This window comes from Eublepharis macularius, chromosome 8, assembly GCF_028583425.1.
Source record: "Eublepharis macularius isolate TG4126 chromosome 8, MPM_Emac_v1.0, whole genome shotgun sequence".
NCBI lineage: Eukaryota > Metazoa > Chordata > Lepidosauria > Squamata > Eublepharidae > Eublepharis > Eublepharis macularius.
In genome coordinates, this window is record NC_072797.1 from 1121637 (window position 1) to 1140394 (window position 18758).

The following is an 18758-nucleotide window of genomic DNA, read 5'->3' on the forward strand; positions in this document are numbered from 1 at the left end:
TCTACAAAGCCCTCCTATCTGAGTAAATAGTCTTTTTGAATAATTCGGTTTTGCATCGTTTGTGGAAAGCCAGGAGAGTGGGGGCTCTTCTGACTGCCTCAGGCAGGTCACTCCACAGGATAGGGGCCACCACAGAGGAAGCCTGTGTACGGGCTGCTGCTGACTTCCCCACCTGTGTGCAGCCTGGTACCTGAAGGAGACCCTGTTCAGATGAGCAAAACTGCCGTGGAGGAACATAGGGAGGGAGGCGGTCCCGTAGGTATACTGGACGAAGGCTGTGAAGAGCTCTGTATGTGATGCCCAATACCTTGAATTGAGCACGGTAACTGATAGGTAAGCCAGTGGAAGAAGAACAGGGACTTGGTTTAATTGTGTTGAGGGGCGGGGCGGGGTCAGGTATGTTTTAAAGTAAGGGGCAAAGGCTGACAAGAGATGGGATCTTGGAAAGGCTACCAAAAGGGTGGGGGGGACGACACTGTGGAAAATATGCAGACTATAAGCTAGCGTTGCCAGCCTCCAGGTGGTGGCAGGAGATCTCCTGGAATTACAACTGAACTCCAGGTATAGAGATGAGATCCCCTGGGGACAGTGGCAGCCTGGGAGGACGAACTCTATGGAATTCTACCCTACTGAGGCCCCTCCCTCCCCAAACCCCTCCCTCTCCAGGCACCAGCCCCCAAGTCTCCAGGAATTTCGCAACCTGGAGCTGGCAACCATAGAGTATAAGCCGAAGATGAGGCGAAGGGCCGGGAGCCACCAGAGGCCAGCTGCTGTCCACTCGGCCTGTGAGCAAAAGGGAATTGGCCCAGCAGGACCAGCAGGCTGAGGGGGGAGGGGGGGCCGAGGCCTGGCTGCCCATCCACTCCCCATCTCTGAGGAGCCATCTCAAGGCCTTTCCAGCCACCGCCCGCCTGCCTGCACCAGGCCAGCCCCTGCAAGGAACGCAGTCTGGGATAGGGTTGCCGACCTCCAGGCGAGGCCCAGAGATTTCCTGGGATTACAACTGATCTCCATATTATAGAGATTTGCTCCCCTGGGGAAAAAAAAAACCCAGGCTGCTCTGGAGGCTGAGCTCTGTGGCATGACACCCTGCTGAGGCCCCTCCCTCCCCAACTCCCCAACCTCCCTCCCCAAATCTCCAGGAATTTCCAAACTCAAGAGTTGGCAACCCTCATCTGGGCAAAGAGTCGCTTCACAGCATGGAGGTCTCCCCACAGCTCGGCTCACAATTCCTTAACACAATCAAGAGCATCAAGATATAAACCATCTCAAGTGGAGAAAGAGAGTGGGGGGGGGGAATAGCAGGCCCTCCCCCACACGGGCTATGTGTCATTTCTATGATTTCAACAGATTGCCCCTTCTGGGAAAATGAACTTCTAGTTAAAAGTTTAAATATTTTGCGCTCTGGGGTTTGGGCTTTTTAAAAAAATTCACCGATAAGTCTTAATTTTAGCCTGAATCACTGGGGAATTATTAAAACTGATAAAGTAAGCGTTCGCCAATGTAGGCCACATGCTTTGATGTCGATGAGGTGTACATTACTCTCTATTTTAAAAATCCTCATTATCTCTCCACTGCATTCCTTCTTCCCGAGTCCTGAACTACGGACAAAATGGTCCAGTAAGCAATTCTTCTCAAAGCACGTGGGAGGATAAGCCAGAGAGCGAGACGCCAGCGAAGCTCAGCCCCCCCCTCCCCGGCACACGCACAAACCGCCCCCTTCTCCTCCGCACCCACAGCACCGGGAAATAGAAGATGGCCTTTGCTTGGGAGAGGAGGAAAGCTGGAGACAGCCTGAGGGCAAAGGGGTGAGCCCCCTTCCTCTCTTAATGCTCCTCCCCACATCCCAGGCCTCACAGGATAAGGCAGGCAGAATGCTTGGCTTACTGGGGAAGGGCTCCGGTTCTAATCGCCCTTCTGCTGCGGAAGCTGGGTGACCTTACGTAGGCTGCTCACCGCCTCTCAGCCTGCCCTACCTCACAGGGTGGTTGTGGTGAGGATTAAACGGAAGAGGGGAAAACCATGGATGCCATCATGGGCTCCTTAGAGGAAGGACAGGATAAAAATCTGGCTTCAGAAAAATGCCTACAGTGATTTTTGAAAACACAAAACAACGCCCTTGTACTACATGCATGACTTCGCTAAAAAGAGAGAAACGCTCCACTCCGCTGAATATAAAAATAGGCTCAGATTGTACTGTGCAGCCATAAGAACAGAAGCAGATCCCCACTGGGTCTAACCAGCAAGGATCCATCTAGTCCAGGACCAACCAGGTGCTCTGGAGGACCAAACAAAGATGGCACAGAGGCTGAGATACGGTGCCCGGAACTGCACACCACAGCAACATTCGATTTATATGCCGCCCCTCAGGATAACTTAACACCCACTCAGAACGGCTTACAAAGTGTGTTATTATTATCCTTACGAACATCACCCTGTGTGGTGGGTGGGGCTGAGAGAGCTCTGGAAGAGCGGTGACTGACCCAAGGTCACCCAGCTGGCTTCAAGCGGAAGAGTGGGGAATCAAACCTGGCTCTCCAGATTTATTTATTTTATGTCATTTATAGTCTGCCTTTCTCACTGAGACTCAAGGCAGATTACACAATATGAGATTAGTACAATCAGTATCAAGTACATTTCCATACAGTATCAAGGACATTTCCATAAACAATGCCATAGGGTAAATAGATACAAGTTTAAAAGACATAGTATCAGCAAGAATCCAATACAGAGTAGAAAAAATACTGGAACAGAACATAATCACTTCTAGGACTGACATTAGACAACATAAAGCACAGGTAGTACATAGGAGTACATATTTAAAGCAGCAGATAATATTAAGGCAATATGTAAGGCCAGTTTGGTGTAGTGGTTAAGAGCGCGGGACTCGAATCTGGAGAGCCGGGTTTGACTCCCCACTCCTCCACTTGAAGCCAGCTGGGTGACCTTGGGTCAGTCACAGCTCTCTCAGAGCTCTCTCAGCCCCAACCACCTTACAGGGTGCTTGTTGTGGAGATAATAGTAACATACTTTGTAAACTGCTCTGAGTGGGCATTAAGTTGTCCTGAAGGGTGGTATATTAATTGAATGTTGTTGCTGGTTTTTTAAAAATTATTATTATTAATACTAATACAAATACTAATACTAATAATTAGTGATGATGTCTATGGTCGCTGACTTCACCTGTGTGCAGCCTGACACCTGCAGGAATCCCTGTTCAGATGAGCGAAGCTGCCGTGGAGGAACATAGGGAGGGAGGCGGTCCCGCGGGTATGCCGCTCTTAGGTTAGAGTCCTGCCGCTCTTAACCACTACACCAAACTGGCTCTCCAAAGCAGGCCGCATGATAGCATTATACCTGGGCATTACAATATCGGCAGTTTTGTTTTCAACCCCTTTCCTAATAGTTCCTAGCATGGAGTTTGCCTTTTTCACCCTGCCGCGCACTGAGCTGTCACTTTCCATGAGCTTTCCGCTGCAACCCCGTCCCTCTTTCCCTCTCAGTCTCAGCCAGTTTAGTCCACATCAGCAAATATTTAAAATTAGGGTTTTCTGTTCCAATATGCATCACCCTCCACTTCCTCATGCCGAACTGCATTTGCCACATTTTTGCCCACTCACCACATTTAAAAAGATTCTCCTGGAACTCTTCTCAATCTGCCTTCGTCTTCACCAAACTGAATAATTTGGTCTCGTCTGTGAACCTGGCCTCTATGTTGCTCACTCCATTTCCAAATCATTTGTGAACACCTTCAAAAGCACGAGCCCCAATACCGATCCTTGTGGGAGCCCACTGCTCACGTCTTTCCGTTACAAGAACGGCGCGTTTATCCCTACTCTCTGTCTAATCAGTTTCTAATCTATAAGAGGACCTGTCCACTCATCCCATGTTTGTTTAGCTTACTCAGGAGTCTTTGGCGAGGAATCGTGTCAAAAGCCTTTTGGGAAGCCCAAGTGTCCGATGTCCACCAGATTGTCTTTATCTACATGCTTGTTAACTTTTTCAAAGGTTGGTGAGGCAGAAGTTGCTTGTGCAAAAGCCAGGCTGATTTTCCCTTAACAGGCTTTGTTCCTCGATGTGCTTACTAGTTCTCTTTAATTTCTACTCTCTACAGTTTCTACTAATTAATGCAGGCTAACTGGCCTGTAATTTCCTGAATCCCCTCTGGACCGCTTTATAAAAATTGGGGTGACATTTGCTATTTTCCAGTCATCCAGCACCAAGTCTGATTTTAGTGACGAGTTACATATACTGGACAATAGTTCAACAATTTCACATTTTGGCAAGAACCCTTGGATGTGCGCCATCGGGAACTGCAGACTGATCAGTTTTCAATTGTCCTAGTAATTCTAGAACTTCATCTCTCACCACCTTAATTTGACTCAGTTCTTCGGACTCCCTTCCCAAAACAGCGGCTCTGGCATGGGTACGTGCCCCACAGTTTCCACAGTGAAAACCGACACAAGGAATTAATTCATCTTCTATGCCATCTCTCCATCCTCCTTAGAAATCTTTTTATTACTACCTATCCGGTTTCTTGTTACTGATATATTTGAAAAAATGCTTATTGTTTATCTTGATGTTTTCAGTAAGCCATTCCTCAACTTCTCTTGTCGCTTGCCTTTTTATCAACATTTTTATTTTGCCAGCACCTCTAATGCTCTCTGTTCACCTAACTCATGAAAACCTTCCTTTAAAAAAATAAGCCTTTTTGCCTTTTATGGCTTCCTTGACTTTTTGTTAACCACACAGGCATCTTCTTTGACTTGGTGGTACCTTTCCTGATTTGAGTGTAGAGTCTTATCTGGGCCTCAAATAGCGTGGTTTTAAATAGTTCCAAGTATCCCAGAGGTATCTGATTCTCTTAATTCTCCCTTCTGACTAGTTCCCTCCTTTTAGCATACATTCCTGTTCTGAAATCGAAAGTGATTGTTTTGGGTTTGGGAGACAACGTTCTTTTGACATGAACGCTGAACAGGCATTCGGCATTACGGTGGCTGCTCCCAAATGGTGCAACATTTCCATCTCACACCAGCCTCAAACCCTGCTCAGAATTAAGACAAAAGTTGCTACTCCTCGAATTGGCTCTGTGACCAGCTGCTTCAATGCACGGTCATTGAAGATGCCTAGAAAGCTTCTTTCTGTGGCATAAGCAGGGCTTTTTTCCAGCAGGAATGCGGTGGAACGGAGTTCTGGCACCTCTTGAAAATACTCAGCAATGGTGAGTGAAAATAATATTATTTCAAAGAATCCTGTGCGTTTCTTCCTCATTTCCCTCTTGAGAGTTCCACCACCTCTTTTCCCAGAAAAAAACAACAACCTGGGCATAAGACAAACACATATTTGCCTAATCAGTATGAGAACAGGTAAAGTCACCCGGTATTGATCACCTCCCTTATTTCCCTCTCCATCTTGAGCTGCATCTCCTGGTTTTGATCAGCAGGGTGGTAGGGCACCCCCTCTTTCGAGTAACACTTAGGGCCTGGTATCTCCCCCATCCTGATTCTGTGGGGGAACTGTAGTGAAATAGCAGAAGGCCGCTGCTGTTTCAAGGAGTTGGGCGCGGGGGGAGGTAGGAGGGGGGGCTTTGCCACACTTTCTGTTTGTGCCCGAGTTGCCTCGCAGCCCTGAAGCCTTGCAGGCCCAAATACTTGTCTCTGCTTTGCACACGGCTCTAGTCAACGTATAAACTAGGGAGTATGTTCTTAATCTCTCTATGCACCTGCTACGGGGGTAAAGGGAGTAGCGGGAAGAGAGCCCAGCTGGGTGCTTGCCACGTACCACTGCTGATACCCCTCAGCTGGGAGAGTTTGAGATGTATCACTGCCGCCAAGGAGAAAGAACTGCGTCATTGCAAGCACCAGTGAAATAAATGGCTCTTAAGAGGGTATATCTTAAGCCTCCGGAGCAGCCCTGAGAGTGGAGCCTCAGCGCAGACAGAAAGTGTGGGAAAGGGCTGTGCAGCTGGCCAGTCCCAAGGTCCACAGTCTCCTGGACAGGCCTCCAGCCACAGAGTTTGCAGAAGCAGTGGAAGGCTGCTGAGATGATGGGGAAGGCGAGCATTTGTGGCTCTTTGCAAGTGGACGAACAGTGAGCACTTCCCAGTTAGAGACAGTAAAGCCACTGACTGCATCTGCAGAGAGGAGGACAGCCGAAGCCGAGCTCCGCAGGGGCCCCTTCCTGACGCCCCAGTGGCAAAGGCCTGACTGGGCAGAAGCACAGAAGGACCCCGGCCAGCAACAGCGGCCAGGGGAGTCAACTGTCAAGCACCACTCCTGGTAGCACAGCAAGCTTCCCTGGATTGCCCCTGGCAGTTTATCCACATTCATCTCCCAACTAGCAGGAGAACAACTGCCCTCCCGCTGGCATTTGCAAGCCCGGATCTGCCTCCGAATGGCTTAACTTTGAACTAGTCCTAAAATGTCCACAGTGGGGTCAGACTGCGCAGAGCATTCCAGACCTTTCCATGCCCCCAGGGTGCCCCCCCATCACCTCACATCAGCGCCACTTGCTCTGCAATCCGTCAGTGCCGCCAGGGGATGGCTGCTTCCTGGTGGTCACCCATTCACTCTCAGGCAGAGAATCTCTTGCTTTCTGTCCCTCTTTTTAAAAAAAAAAGCAGCCATATTTCCCTTCAACACTGACTTGACAATCTGGCAAAGGAATAGGGGGAGGGCAGGCAGAGTGCGTGGTGGGAAAACCCTCTAGGCTGAGGCGGAAACTGGCGGAGGCGGAGATTATGGCCATCTTCAGGCTCTCAGGACACTGAAACCTGGAGGATGCCAAGAGTCTCCAGTGAACGACACCCCGTATTCAGGGAGGACCCGCCCAAGCCAGAACAGGGCCCAGGAGCCGCCCGTGGCTGCATGAGCAGAGACGAGAAGGTCAGCCTGTTGGGCTGAGGAAGAGGCTGGCCAGGAGGACGAGGGCTCTCCGCAAAGAAACTCTGCAGCAACTGGGGGGAAAGGTGCGCTGGCGCATCTCCCATTCATTTTAACGGGGCTAGTGCACACCATGTGACCAGGCATCTCACCCTCCACTTTCCGAAAAAGGTTCCAGCATGGGATAAAGTCAAACTTACTTGGCTTTATTTCCTCCACAAGCCTTCAGAGCATACTGTATTTCTGCACAAATAATTTGGAGTCACATTTACCTATGTTCTCTCGACAGACTCTACTGCGAGTACTGGCTGTGGCTTCAGAGCCGGTTCCTCTCTTTTCTGTGGAGGTCTGCTGATCTCTGATGGCAGCGCTCTTTTGTGACTTCAGTGGAAAAGCATCGTCTGGCATTTATACACAGAATTCAACACACGAAGAACACAAGTGTTAACATACGAACAAGGGAACCTGCGTTACGCTGAGTCAGACCGAGTAGACCGCCCTGAGTCGATCTAGGTGAGCACTGCCTGTTCACCCAGGAAGTAGCTCTCCAGCTTCCCATCGCCTGTGGCCTGATCCTTTCAGCGGCAGGTGCCAGGGACTGAACCTGCGACCTTCTGTGAGCAAAGCAGATGTGATGACCTCCATACTGCAGGACCCCCAATGGAGTTGTTCAGAGAGCAACCCTGACCCTTTTACTCCCCCCGGACGCTGCATCATTGGAATGGGTCCCCCGAACTGGGGAGCTTCACATACTCTGTAAAAAACACAGAGAACGGCACCATAAGGCCCTAACAGATGAATGTTGTTTATAAGATAAAACAGCTTCTAAAAATGAACAGAGAGGAATGTGATATGAAAAACTGATCAGCGCCGTCTTCGTCAAAAAGATCTGGGAGCTGAAGAACGGCTGAAACTTATCTGCGCAGTCCTGCCCAGACTCCCTGCTGGGCAACTGAGCAGCCGGCCAAGCCAGCCCTGGGAAATCCCTGCCCTCCCACTCGAGCCACCGCACTCAGTTTTCCAAGCCACAGACTTGGCAGAGGAAGCGGAGGCCTGGGCCGAGAGATGCTCTCAGGTGGTTCTGCATGAACTCTTGTTGTGGATTACTCAGCGTAACCCTGTCCTACAAATAAAACAGTATATATCTCACCCGATGCACCAGGCGGCAAGTCAGCAGATGCCAAGCCAGGGAGCGTGCAACCACCACCCGTGGGCCCTTTCCTTCCTACACCCCGGCCCCACTTCTCCTTCCCAACAATCGCATGTGCTGGCAGCCCACCAGACTCCCCGGGGAACCCACCAGGCACCTGGGGAGCCTGGCCTGGGGTGTCTCTCCCTCAGCCGAGGCCCTGCAGAGAAGGTACACTCTTCCGTCCTGCACTTCACGTCAAGCCCACAAGCCCCTGCCACTCACTCTCTGCAGCCCACGCAACAAGACCGCCTCGTCTTCTGAAAGCTTCCACTTGATCCACCCTTAAGCGTATCCTGACTTCGCCTTTCAACGACTTACAACCAGCCCCTTTTCTCAAGGCTGTGTACAACTACTCTTTGCTATGCACTTTCCATTGTATCTCAGAGATCTGAAGAATATTTGAAGACTTTTATCCATTCGTACTTAACACACTCCTATTTTTCCCCAAAGGAAAAGCCTCTCCATGTCACTTGCCAAGCACTGAAAACAGGACATGTTGGAGAGATTTTCTCAGCAAAAAAAAACCCCTTTGCAGAGAAGCATCACACTTGATCACGGTTTCTATGGAATTCTAAGGCTCAGACCTTGGCGCCCACAAGAGCCAAAATACTTTAAACGACTGAGCTGAGTGTGAGCCAGTTAATGCAACGGGAGCAGCGAAACAGGATTTCACGGGTCTTCCAGGGAGCTCTACAGCACACTAGCAGGTTCCGTTCGAGTTTTCCAGCAAGGCCGTTCTAGGCGTCTCCCATCTCTCTTCATATCACTCAGCTCTGTAGTAAACCGAGGCACCAGCTTCCGCCTCCATGGCCAGAGGTGTTGACGGGGAATAACCACGTTGATAACTTCCAGGAGCTTCTCATTCCCACCGCAGCCTCAACAGAGCTGTCGTTTAGGTCTTAGAATCACCCGGGTCAGGCCGGAAGCTGGTAGGATCCATTCGTCTCTGCAGGGAGACTGTTTTAATGAACCCCCAACGCCTACAGACAGCGATTTTCACCCGTACCTTGAGGAGGCAGTGTTCAGACCACAGCACAGCCCCCAAACTGGATCGTCTCCGAGAGGTTCGGTAAAAAATTATCTCCAAGGCATGTCCTTTGTTACGTGTCGGGCCCATCACAACCTGAGAGAGATCTGTAACAGCCAGAAAGGCTTCGAAGTCCTGAGCCACCTCAGACAGGGTGTTGTCGGCGCAGATGTTGAAATGGCCCAGAACGATCGAACAACCTGGCCGACTCCTGCGCCAAGCCTGAACCCTCTTCCACCAGGTCAGACGGGCTGCCCAGCAGGCAATCAGGCAGCCAGTCAATACACAGAATCTACCCTGGAACCTAATGTAAGGAATCTGCAGAAGGGGAAAAGCTCACGGAGGATGATGGTCACCCCACCCCCCGCCCGATCTCCGGTGTGGGTTGAGGAAGGGCTGCATAACCAGGCGTCCCTGAGACAGACGCAGCCACTCATTTTCCACTCGGGTCTCCGTCACGCAGGCCAGATCAATTTCCTCCTCCAGCTGCCTGGACACGAGCACAGTTTCCTTCCTCACCAATCTGATGCTGCACAAAGTTAGAGAACAAGCAGAGGCGCTCGGGGGGGGGGGGCTTCCACCCTCATCCCACAAGATGGAATTGGGGGGGGGTTCAATGAGCAGCGAGCTTGGCTATGTCTTACTGGCCAACGTTCCAGATGCCCACCCCAACATCTTCCAGCTCCCAGGGGCATGGGCACACTACCCTCATGGGACATCCTACGCCAGTACAGAGCAGCCACCAGTACAAGTAAGAAGCCCACGGCATCCGACACCCTGTCCACCCCACAAAAGAAGCCACAAAAGAAGTCCGGGAGGCCCTTAGTGATGAGCCCAAGCCGATGTCAGTCTATTCACATGCCAGTGGAGTGTGTGGGTTCCAGGTATACAATCAGGCCCTCTCTGTCTCTTCTGCCACTCGCAGAATGAATGCCCTGGGGCCCAGGTTGCCATTTGCTTCCTTCATCGCTTCTGCCCTCCAGCACACAGGCTCCCAAGGGGTGAAGAGCTTCTTCCTCTCCCACGAGACTAGAGCTACTGCCCTACGTATTTGGCGGGCAATACATTCAGGACAAACAAAAGGAAGAACGTCTTCACACGCCACATAATTAACACTAGATATGCGCCTACTAGTGACGAGTTGGTTATGCTTTGTTTCAGATAGATTTAATCTCTTTGCTCGGCTTTATGCGTGTTTAAATTTTTTCTGCTGCCATTCCCTAATGTATCTGTTTCCCTGAATGGCCTACCTGTTGTTCGCTATTATACTTTGGCCAGTGGACATCCTAACTGTCGGTTATGTTGTATTTTCACTTGCAGTTGCAGTTGAAAATCACAGTTGTAATCCACTGTAGATCTCAGTGAGAAAGGCAGACTATAAATAAATATAACACCAGCGACCCGTGGAAATTGCTGCCCAGGGTGCAGCAACGCTTGCTAGGTTCGATAAGAGTTGTGAATATTCATAGTAGACATGTCCATTAATGTAGTAAAGAGCCCAGCAGCACCTTTAAGTCTAACCACCGTTATTGTAGCATAAGCTTTCGAGAACCACAGCTCTCTTCATCAGATGCATCTGAAGCATTCCCCAAATCAGAGTTTAAAAATCTACCCCACACACATTTGTTAAAAGCATCCCTACAAAACCACTTTGAACAGACTGAGATGCCTACAACTCCAGCACAAACTACAAGTCATTTCTGACATCACGAAACTTGCACAGAGAAGACACACCAGGCTCCATACAGGCAGCCGTTTTGCTTTCCAGACCTGGCAATGCAGCAAAACCAAAACTTTGTTTGGCCGCATGACCTCTAAGCATATCTGATGTGGGATGATTAAACTTCAAGGCAGCTGTTAACTGCTCTGTGTCCTGAAGAGCTCCAAAATGGGGTGCTGGTGGTCATATTTTGATTCTGCACACAGCTGCATTTCAAGCGAGTTCAGCAGTCCATGTACACACACACGGAGGCCGGCACTGCACAAAGCAATACCGGGCCCTGGGGCAAGAACATGGGCCAGAGGCAAACAGCACACTACTTGTCCCACCCACTCACCACCCCCCCAGGGTGTTTTTGAGAGCTGCCATGAGGGAGTAAAGATCTAAATGAGGACTGTGGTATTGTGGTGTGGGGATCAGCCCTTTTCTCTGTGCCATCTTCCAAAGAGCCATGTAGAATGGGCCTCCCCCCCCGCCCCCGGCTAGCTTTGAGATCTAATTTCCACAAGGACACCCCCACCCCCCATAGCTCCTTTGGAAGGTCTCGTGCCACACTGTACATCCAATCTCTCACATACCACACCGTTTGAGCTTCACACAATACAGGCTGAAAACACAAAATTCCCATCAGTTTTGTGAGAGGGGCTCAGCCATTCAGACCCACAAGGACCACCCAGGTTGGGAGCCTCAGTTCAAAGGCCAAACCTCCTCCCCCCACAGGAATCAGTTCAGGGCTTTTCGGTTTCGTTTTCTCAGCCATGCTGGACGCTCCTCTCGGCTGGTCCGGGAGGAAACGACCGGGCACCCTGACCGGGCGGCTGACCCGCAAGGATTAGCCCCCAGGACTCCCAGGGAGGGAGCCAGGGTCCGGGACGCGGCGGGAAGAACTCCCCGAAATCAATGCGGGGGGGGAATTGCCCGTTTGTCCCTATGGAGGCCGGCAGATGTGCGCGGCGCCTCGAGTGCCGCCGGGCAACGAGAAACGGCAAGTAAAAGAAACAGGCGGAAGCCTGTAAACAAGCGAATCCCTTCTGTTCTACAAGCGTTTGTGAAGGAGAGGTTGATCTGAAGAAGATTCGCTCTTCCCCTTCGTTGAGTTCCAGAATTTTGTTGGCGCCCCCCCCCCCCCAAAATGGCAGCAAGGAAGCAAAGTCCCGCTCTCGGTAAGTCAATCTCGGCTACCTTGCAGAAGGGGGAGTCGCTCGAAGAGTTGGTACGCAGGGCGGTGGTGGAAGCTATAAAACCCTTTGTTGACAAGCTGAACGAAACTGATCAAAGGGTGGGCTCAATCGAAAGCGAGGTGAAAACCATTAAGGCAGCAGCGGGGGGGGGGGGGCAGAAAAGTCTGCTCTGGAAAGTGCGTCACTTGTGAAGGCTACAAAAAAGGAGCTGAAGTTGGTGGAGAACCAGCTGATCGGGCTACAGGTGGAACGAACGCAGACAATTTTGCGTCTCCAAAACGTGAAAGAGGAGGAAAATGAGGATTTGTGGGATTTGGTCTCGGAACTACTGGCGACACCCGCGAGGACGACTAAAGAAGAGGTCAAAAGCGCCATTTTGGAGGTCCGTCGGGCTTCTTCAAAATATGCAACAAAGCGACAGTTGCCTCGTGAGATCATTATTGACTTTTCATCTAAAAAGATCCGGGACACCATCCTATATAACTCATACAATGCGGATTTGGACTTTATGGGTTTGAAAGTCAAGATTTTGAAGGACGTTCCATTTCTAGTCCGGAAACGGCGTTTTAAATATAAAAAGTTTGCAGCACTTCTGAGGGACCATGGAATAAAGTACAAATGGTTATTCCCGGAAGGAATATGGTTCAGATATAAAGATCAGGCCTATAAGATATTATCAGAAGATCAACTAAAGGATTTTGAGAATAAAAACCCAGAACTCTGCTGCACCAAGAACGAAGAAAAGGAGGAGCCGGAGGGGGGGGGGAGGAGGAGAGCATCGCAACAGCAGTTGCACAGAGAGAATTGCGTCCGGGACCTAGAAGGGGGAGGAAAGTTTAATCAGAATTTGAAATGTTTATTCTCTGTATGATTAACCACTCCATCATTATTTTATGGAGCTATTTTTGTATTATGACAGTATGAAGGGAAACATTGAAGTGTAGTGTTTAGTGTTTGTAGTTCATTCCCCCCCTTTTCTTTTTCCACCCCCCCTTTGTCCCTTCCCTCTCCCCTTTCCTTGTGATAGTTTTGTGTAGTGTTTTGTAGCTATGAAAAATAAAAAAAAAAAAAGGAATCAGTTCAGGGCGCCAGGAGAAAGCAAGCCACTGGCTTGGGGCTTTCTCCCCTGGAGCCCCAGAACGCTTGGCTGCTTCGCCACAACCACAAGCCAGATGCTGATAGAAGACCCGCTCTGCCCCTGCACCCACAAGGGGGCCATTCACTCACACCCAGCCCATCACACACCAGACTATTTGCCCTCACTCATTGCCACGGCATTCTTTTGCCATCCGGAGGCTCCCAAACATGGTTATTCATGCGCGCGCACACACACACCCATCATGCTGAAACCCAGTTGGGTCAGACTTCACCTCCACCCTAGTTAGGTCTATGAAGTCCACGGCCCCCCCTCAAGTGCATTTCTGCAGGAGCCCTTAAACTTGGGAGGGTTCCTTCTCATTGCTGCCACTGCCCAACAGACGGTCTCTCCTCACAGAAGGGAACTTGTAAGGCCATTTAACAGGTTTCGAGTTGAGTACTTTTACTACAAGCTTTTTTTTAAAAAAAGGCTGTCCGTAAAGTAAGACTTCCTTCAAAACACAAAAACACAGACCCGAACAAAAATGTGAAAGGAGCCCAGCGGAACAATATTGGCAAGCCCACTGTGCAATTCCAGCGCACAGCAGGAAATACGTGCACCCGCGTGGCCCATCAGGGGGCAGTGCACACACCAGAGCCCCAGGCAGTTCCCCCCAAGGGCAGAAGCGTCTTGAGGCACAGCCCCCTGCGAAGAGGGCATTGGAAGGGGCCCACCCACAGCCAGACCCCACGGGGCCCCCAGCACTAGCGACACTCCGCGTACAGAGGAAGAAACCTGCCAGCGAGACCCCCGGGGGCGTAGCTTTTGCACTCTTCCGAAATAGTTCACTCAATTACTCCAATTAGCAGGCTTCAAAAGCAGAGTGAGAGGATCACAATGACTTCATTTCTAAGTTCTTTGGTGACAGTCGGGCATGCATTTCCTAAGCCTGGCAGAATCTTTTAATTTGGTTCAGCAGGCTACTAACTTATTTAAGCATGACAGGAGCGTCTGGTGCTCTGTGCTGCTAAGAACAATTTTCTGCCCTGCATGAGAAACTTAATTTATTCTTGCTGAGAAAGCCTGGCTTTGTGCCAAGGCTCACTTGGCTGTGTGAATATCCAGCTCCCGGAAAGGTTATTCACCCCAGGAACTAAGAGGCTGGAGGGGGGTGGGGGGAGACTTCTTTGGCCAGGCAGCCAAGGAGGAGCATCACGGGCGGGGGGGGGCGGGACGGACACCAAGGCACACAGCCAGGAACACATTTCCAAAACGGAGCCTTCTTTTTCCTTTCCCCCAAAGCTGTTCAAACATGAGGCACCCTCTGGAGTTCCACCTGCCGTAAGACCAAGGGCAGTCAAGAGCAGCCCGGCCAAGGAGGAGGTGCCTTCTGCCCCCACCCCCTTCACCAGTGCTTGGGAAAGCACCCAACAACCGCTGAAACAAACTCCACTCTGATGGCAACGGACACTCGTTTCAAAGGCAGATGTCATATTTCCCAGAAAGAGTCTGCCCTGCCGTGGTAGTGACACATTAAGCACCGCCGTCACCCCACCTATTCCAGCAAGTTGTTGCCTTCCAGGTGGCAACGCACACGAGCCTCTCTAACGTGGTCACACAACACTCCCTGGCACTACAGGCAGCCACCTTCAAAGACACGACGGGGCAGAGATGCAGGGAGAAGGAAAGCGGCCTCGGCCAGCCCTACCTCCTGAAACTGAAGCCGGACTTGGTTAATCGCTCGGATCCAGCGGGCTCTTGCCGGGGGAAACAGCAGAGGTTCACTTCCATTGAGGTCACTGGCAAGGACAACAAAAAGAGGAACGTGTCAGAAACAGAAAAGCCGAAAAGGCAACATAATCAACACCCAAAAATGCATCTCTTTGGTCTGAAAGCAAAGGAGAGCAGCAAAAGTGGCAAAGCCTAGAGAGAAGGCGGGCCAGTCGTCCACCAGTCTGTGAGGGGCGTTGCCCAGCATGCCAAAGGACCCCGTGGCCTCCTCTGCTCGTTGTGTGTCCAGGACTCCCTGGAATTACTCAAGTGTCCACTGGGAATTTCCCTCTCGCTCCCCAAGGCAGCAAAGAGCATCACCTACCTGTCAGGTGGCCTTGTGGAAACCTCTTTGGCCTTCTCCCCTTCTGGAGGCAGGTTAAGCAAAGCGGGTTCTTTCACTTTCTCCTTGCCCTCCGACACCTTCTCCTCTCCTTCGGCTTGTGCTGCTTGTGGCTTGTGTCGCTCACTAGACAATCTGTGGGCCTCCCTTGGGTGGAGGGCAGACAAGGCCCCTTCTGGCAGCTCCTCCTCGTGTTCCGAGTCGGGGGCACTCCCCTGAGAATGTTCCTGCTCACTCAGATGAGAACTCCCCTGACTGACGTTACAGGAGGAACCAAACCTACTACTGCTGGCAGAACTATAAGAGAGTGAGAAATCAGTGAGCCAAAAGCAGTGGCATCCGAGAAATAACATGTGGCAGCTGCACACACACACACACACACACACACACACACACACAGGGTGCACACAGAGAGCAAGTTCTAGCTTCACAAGGGCAAAAGCTCAAAGGGCCCCACAACCAAGTTCAGCCCCAATCACTCTGGGCTGCTCAGCACTACGTCAGCTGCCACCATAAGAGATCGATCAGAAACGGGCAGCGCAAGGCAGCTGGCAACATGCACGTTCTTTGCTGACAGAAAGCAAAGCCTCGAGTGGCAACACTCTGGGCACCTTGCAGCAATGCAACATCCCCATCTACCGAGGACTTGCCCTCCACCACACTTCTATCTTTGTTGCTGCTTTATTGTTTACATTTTTCAATTCTCACTCTGGCTGGTAACATGTTCTACTGCAGTGGCCATCGACCCAGAAGCAGTACAATATGGGCCCTTTACTGGCAGCAAACAAACGCCGGGCTGGAGTTGTGGCTCCCGTAGCTTTCAATACCGCACAATGCCAGCACATGGCACTCTCCGTCACTGAAGCCCAGCAGGGAACGGGCAGGAAGCTTCAGAACTCAGGCTCCTGGGCACACTGGAGGCAAGCTGGGCCGGAGTTAGGCTCACTGGCCCGCGGGACATCTTCCCTATCAGATAACAGCAATAACTGTGCCCATATACCGCTCTTCTAGGCAGAGGAGTGCCCCACACACAGCGGTGAACAAAGTCAGTGTTATTATTCCCACAATACAGCAGAGGGGCTGAGGGGCGGGGGTGACCCAAGGTTACCTGCAGAGTTTGTGGCAATAGTCAAACCAGCAGAATACTGATTTGCATCCCAGCCACTTAACCACTCTGCTACAGCATAGTAGCATACAAATGAGGAATGCAAACAAAGGATGCCCTGGAGACCATCTCGGGCACGGCTGTTAGACCAGGAGAGATCGCTTCCCTAGAAACAGCCAATGGACAAAAGTTTAAACTACATAAAGATAAACAATCATGGTTGTTGGGGGTTTTCCGGGCTGTATTGCCGTGGTCTTGGCATTGTAGTTCCTGACGTTTCGCCAGCAGCTGTGGCTGGCATCTTCAGAGGTGTAGCACCAAAAGACAGAGATCTCTCAGTGTCTACTGAGAGATCTCTGTCACTGAGAGATCTCTGTCTTTTGGTGCTACACCTCTGAAGATGCCAGCCACAGCTGCTGGCGAAACGTCAGGAACTGCAATGCCAAGACCACGGCAATACAGCCCGGAAAACCCCCAACAACCATCGTTCTCCGGCCGTGAAAGCCTTCGACAATACATAATCAATCATGTCTTCTGAACATGGTGGATTAAAAGTCAGATGCCAACATGCTTAGAGGCTTAGCAAGGGCAGCAGGCCGAGCAAAGGGGCATCCTTCGCAGCTTCTCTTTGGCTCTTGCCTGCAGCCACTGAATGCCACTGATGGTAGGCGAAGGCAAAATCTGAAGTGGCGGGCCCTGGACAGCAGCAGCAGCAGCAGCACCAAAGCTGTTACTCAACAAGGTCACGGAATTTCAGCAATGGAACAGCCACAGGCTCACAAAGCCTTCTTAATTATCCCCCCCCCTCTTATTTGTGTGAGGGAGGGAGGGAGTCTGACTCTGCCCTGGTTCTAGGACTGGCAACAGCTTCAGTGCCAACACTGCCCGCACCTCCTGAGATATCGTTTCTGAACATTACAGCACATCTGACACTAACAACTTGAAGGCTTCCGATTCACTCCAAAGGAAAGGCCCCCCCTTGTTCTTTTTCTGGCCAGTGGTTTTGGTCCTGCATTTTATACCCCTCTCCTTCTTAGGTAACTGGGAAGTGCCAAGTGCTCTCGCAAACAATTAGGCTACAAAAAGCTAACAAAAGTAATAACAAAAGCAAAAAACACAACACCAAAGGGGGGCACAAGGGAAGCTAACAGTAGCTATGCAAAAGGGAGGGAGATCAGAAGTCGAGAGAGAAATGACAGCGAGGGCTGCAGGCGGATCAACCAGGGCCTCGGGGGTCTCTCTACCACTGCGACTAACACGATGCGGGCGAGCCGGAACGACACAGTCTACTGCTAGGGCACGTGCATTATAAATGGCCAACGAGTGGACTCCATTTATCATGCTGCGCGGGCTACTGGCCTTTTCTTCTCCAAGGGCTTTCTGCTCATTGGCTCCAGCGGCTGCACTCCAGAAGGAAGAGTTCCCGTGGCAGGACGAGGGATGATCTCCTCCCGCTCTGCTCCTTGTGTTGGCTCTTCCAAAGCAGGGCCTCGAGGGCCACTAGAAATGGTGCTTAGCTCATCTGCAAACTCTCTGCTGCCCACAACTTCCAGCTCTTTGCTGGACTGGACTGGCACGGCCGCAGCGGGGCCACTCAGCTCCTCGCTCAAGGGTCCCAACCACTCGGAGGAGAAAACTGGCTCAGCCGCTTGATCAGGCACAGGAGACTTAGCTTGCTCATTTGTGCTAATCGCACGCAGGATCGGCTGCTCAGGCGTGGACACAGCTTGCGGTGCCTCAACTTCCAGTTTGGAGAAAGAGTTTGGGGCCGTGTCCTTGTTGGAAGAGTCCTCGGCTGGCAAATCGGCTTCCTCCTGGAGAGGAGCCTGCTTGGTATCTTTTTGCCACGGGAAGGAGAAGTCTAGCTTCCTCCCAAACATTTCCCCCTGGGCGCTTTCCAGCTTACCAGTCTTCTCTTCACTTCCTCCACCAAACAAAGTGGAAGAAAACCTGTGAAACCCGGACACAAGGCCAGGCTCAGCTGTGGTCTGGCTGGTTGATGCCGGCTGTAGTGTGAAGAAGGACCCAAACGGCTTGCCGCTCTCTGCGGAAGATGTGAAGCTGAATTTGGGAAACGCCAGCATGCTTGGAAGTTCAAACCCGGGTTTGGTGCTGCTGTCATCTGCGGCAACGCTGGCAGGCCCACTCTTAGGAGCCAGGCTCTGCTCCAAGGGGGCATCCTTGGTAGCAGCTTCATTGACCATTGAGGGCTCTTCCTTCTCAAGCGGCGCATCACCTTCCGTTCCAGGGATCCCAGCTGGCTCTTCCTGGAGCGAGTCTTGGTCCTCATTTGAAACTGGAGGGCGCAGTGAACAAGCTTCCCCGCTCACCTCACTCTCCACGGCTGCCTGGCACAGGCTCGTACCTGCTTCATCGACCTCAGGTTCCAGCTCCCAGGCATGACCGAAATCTGTCGGACTAACTTCAATTTCCCACTCCGGGGCTGCTGCTTCTTCTTCAG

At 51.2% G+C, this 18758-nt stretch overlaps 1 protein-coding gene across 1 annotated transcript in view; it reads right to left on the reverse strand.

Moving 5' to 3' along the window:
* Positions 1–18758, reverse strand: part of UNC13B (unc-13 homolog B) — a 189573-nt gene that overhangs the window by 104275 nt on the left and 66540 nt on the right. Inside the window, exons 9-10 of the mRNA XM_054986491.1 lie at positions 15175–15489; positions 14788–14878 (exon numbers count right to left, since the gene is read on the reverse strand). Of these exons, the coding sequence (XP_054842466.1) occupies positions 14788–14878; positions 15175–15489 (406 nt within the window). The remainder of the gene's footprint in view (positions 1–14787; positions 14879–15174; positions 15490–18758) is intronic.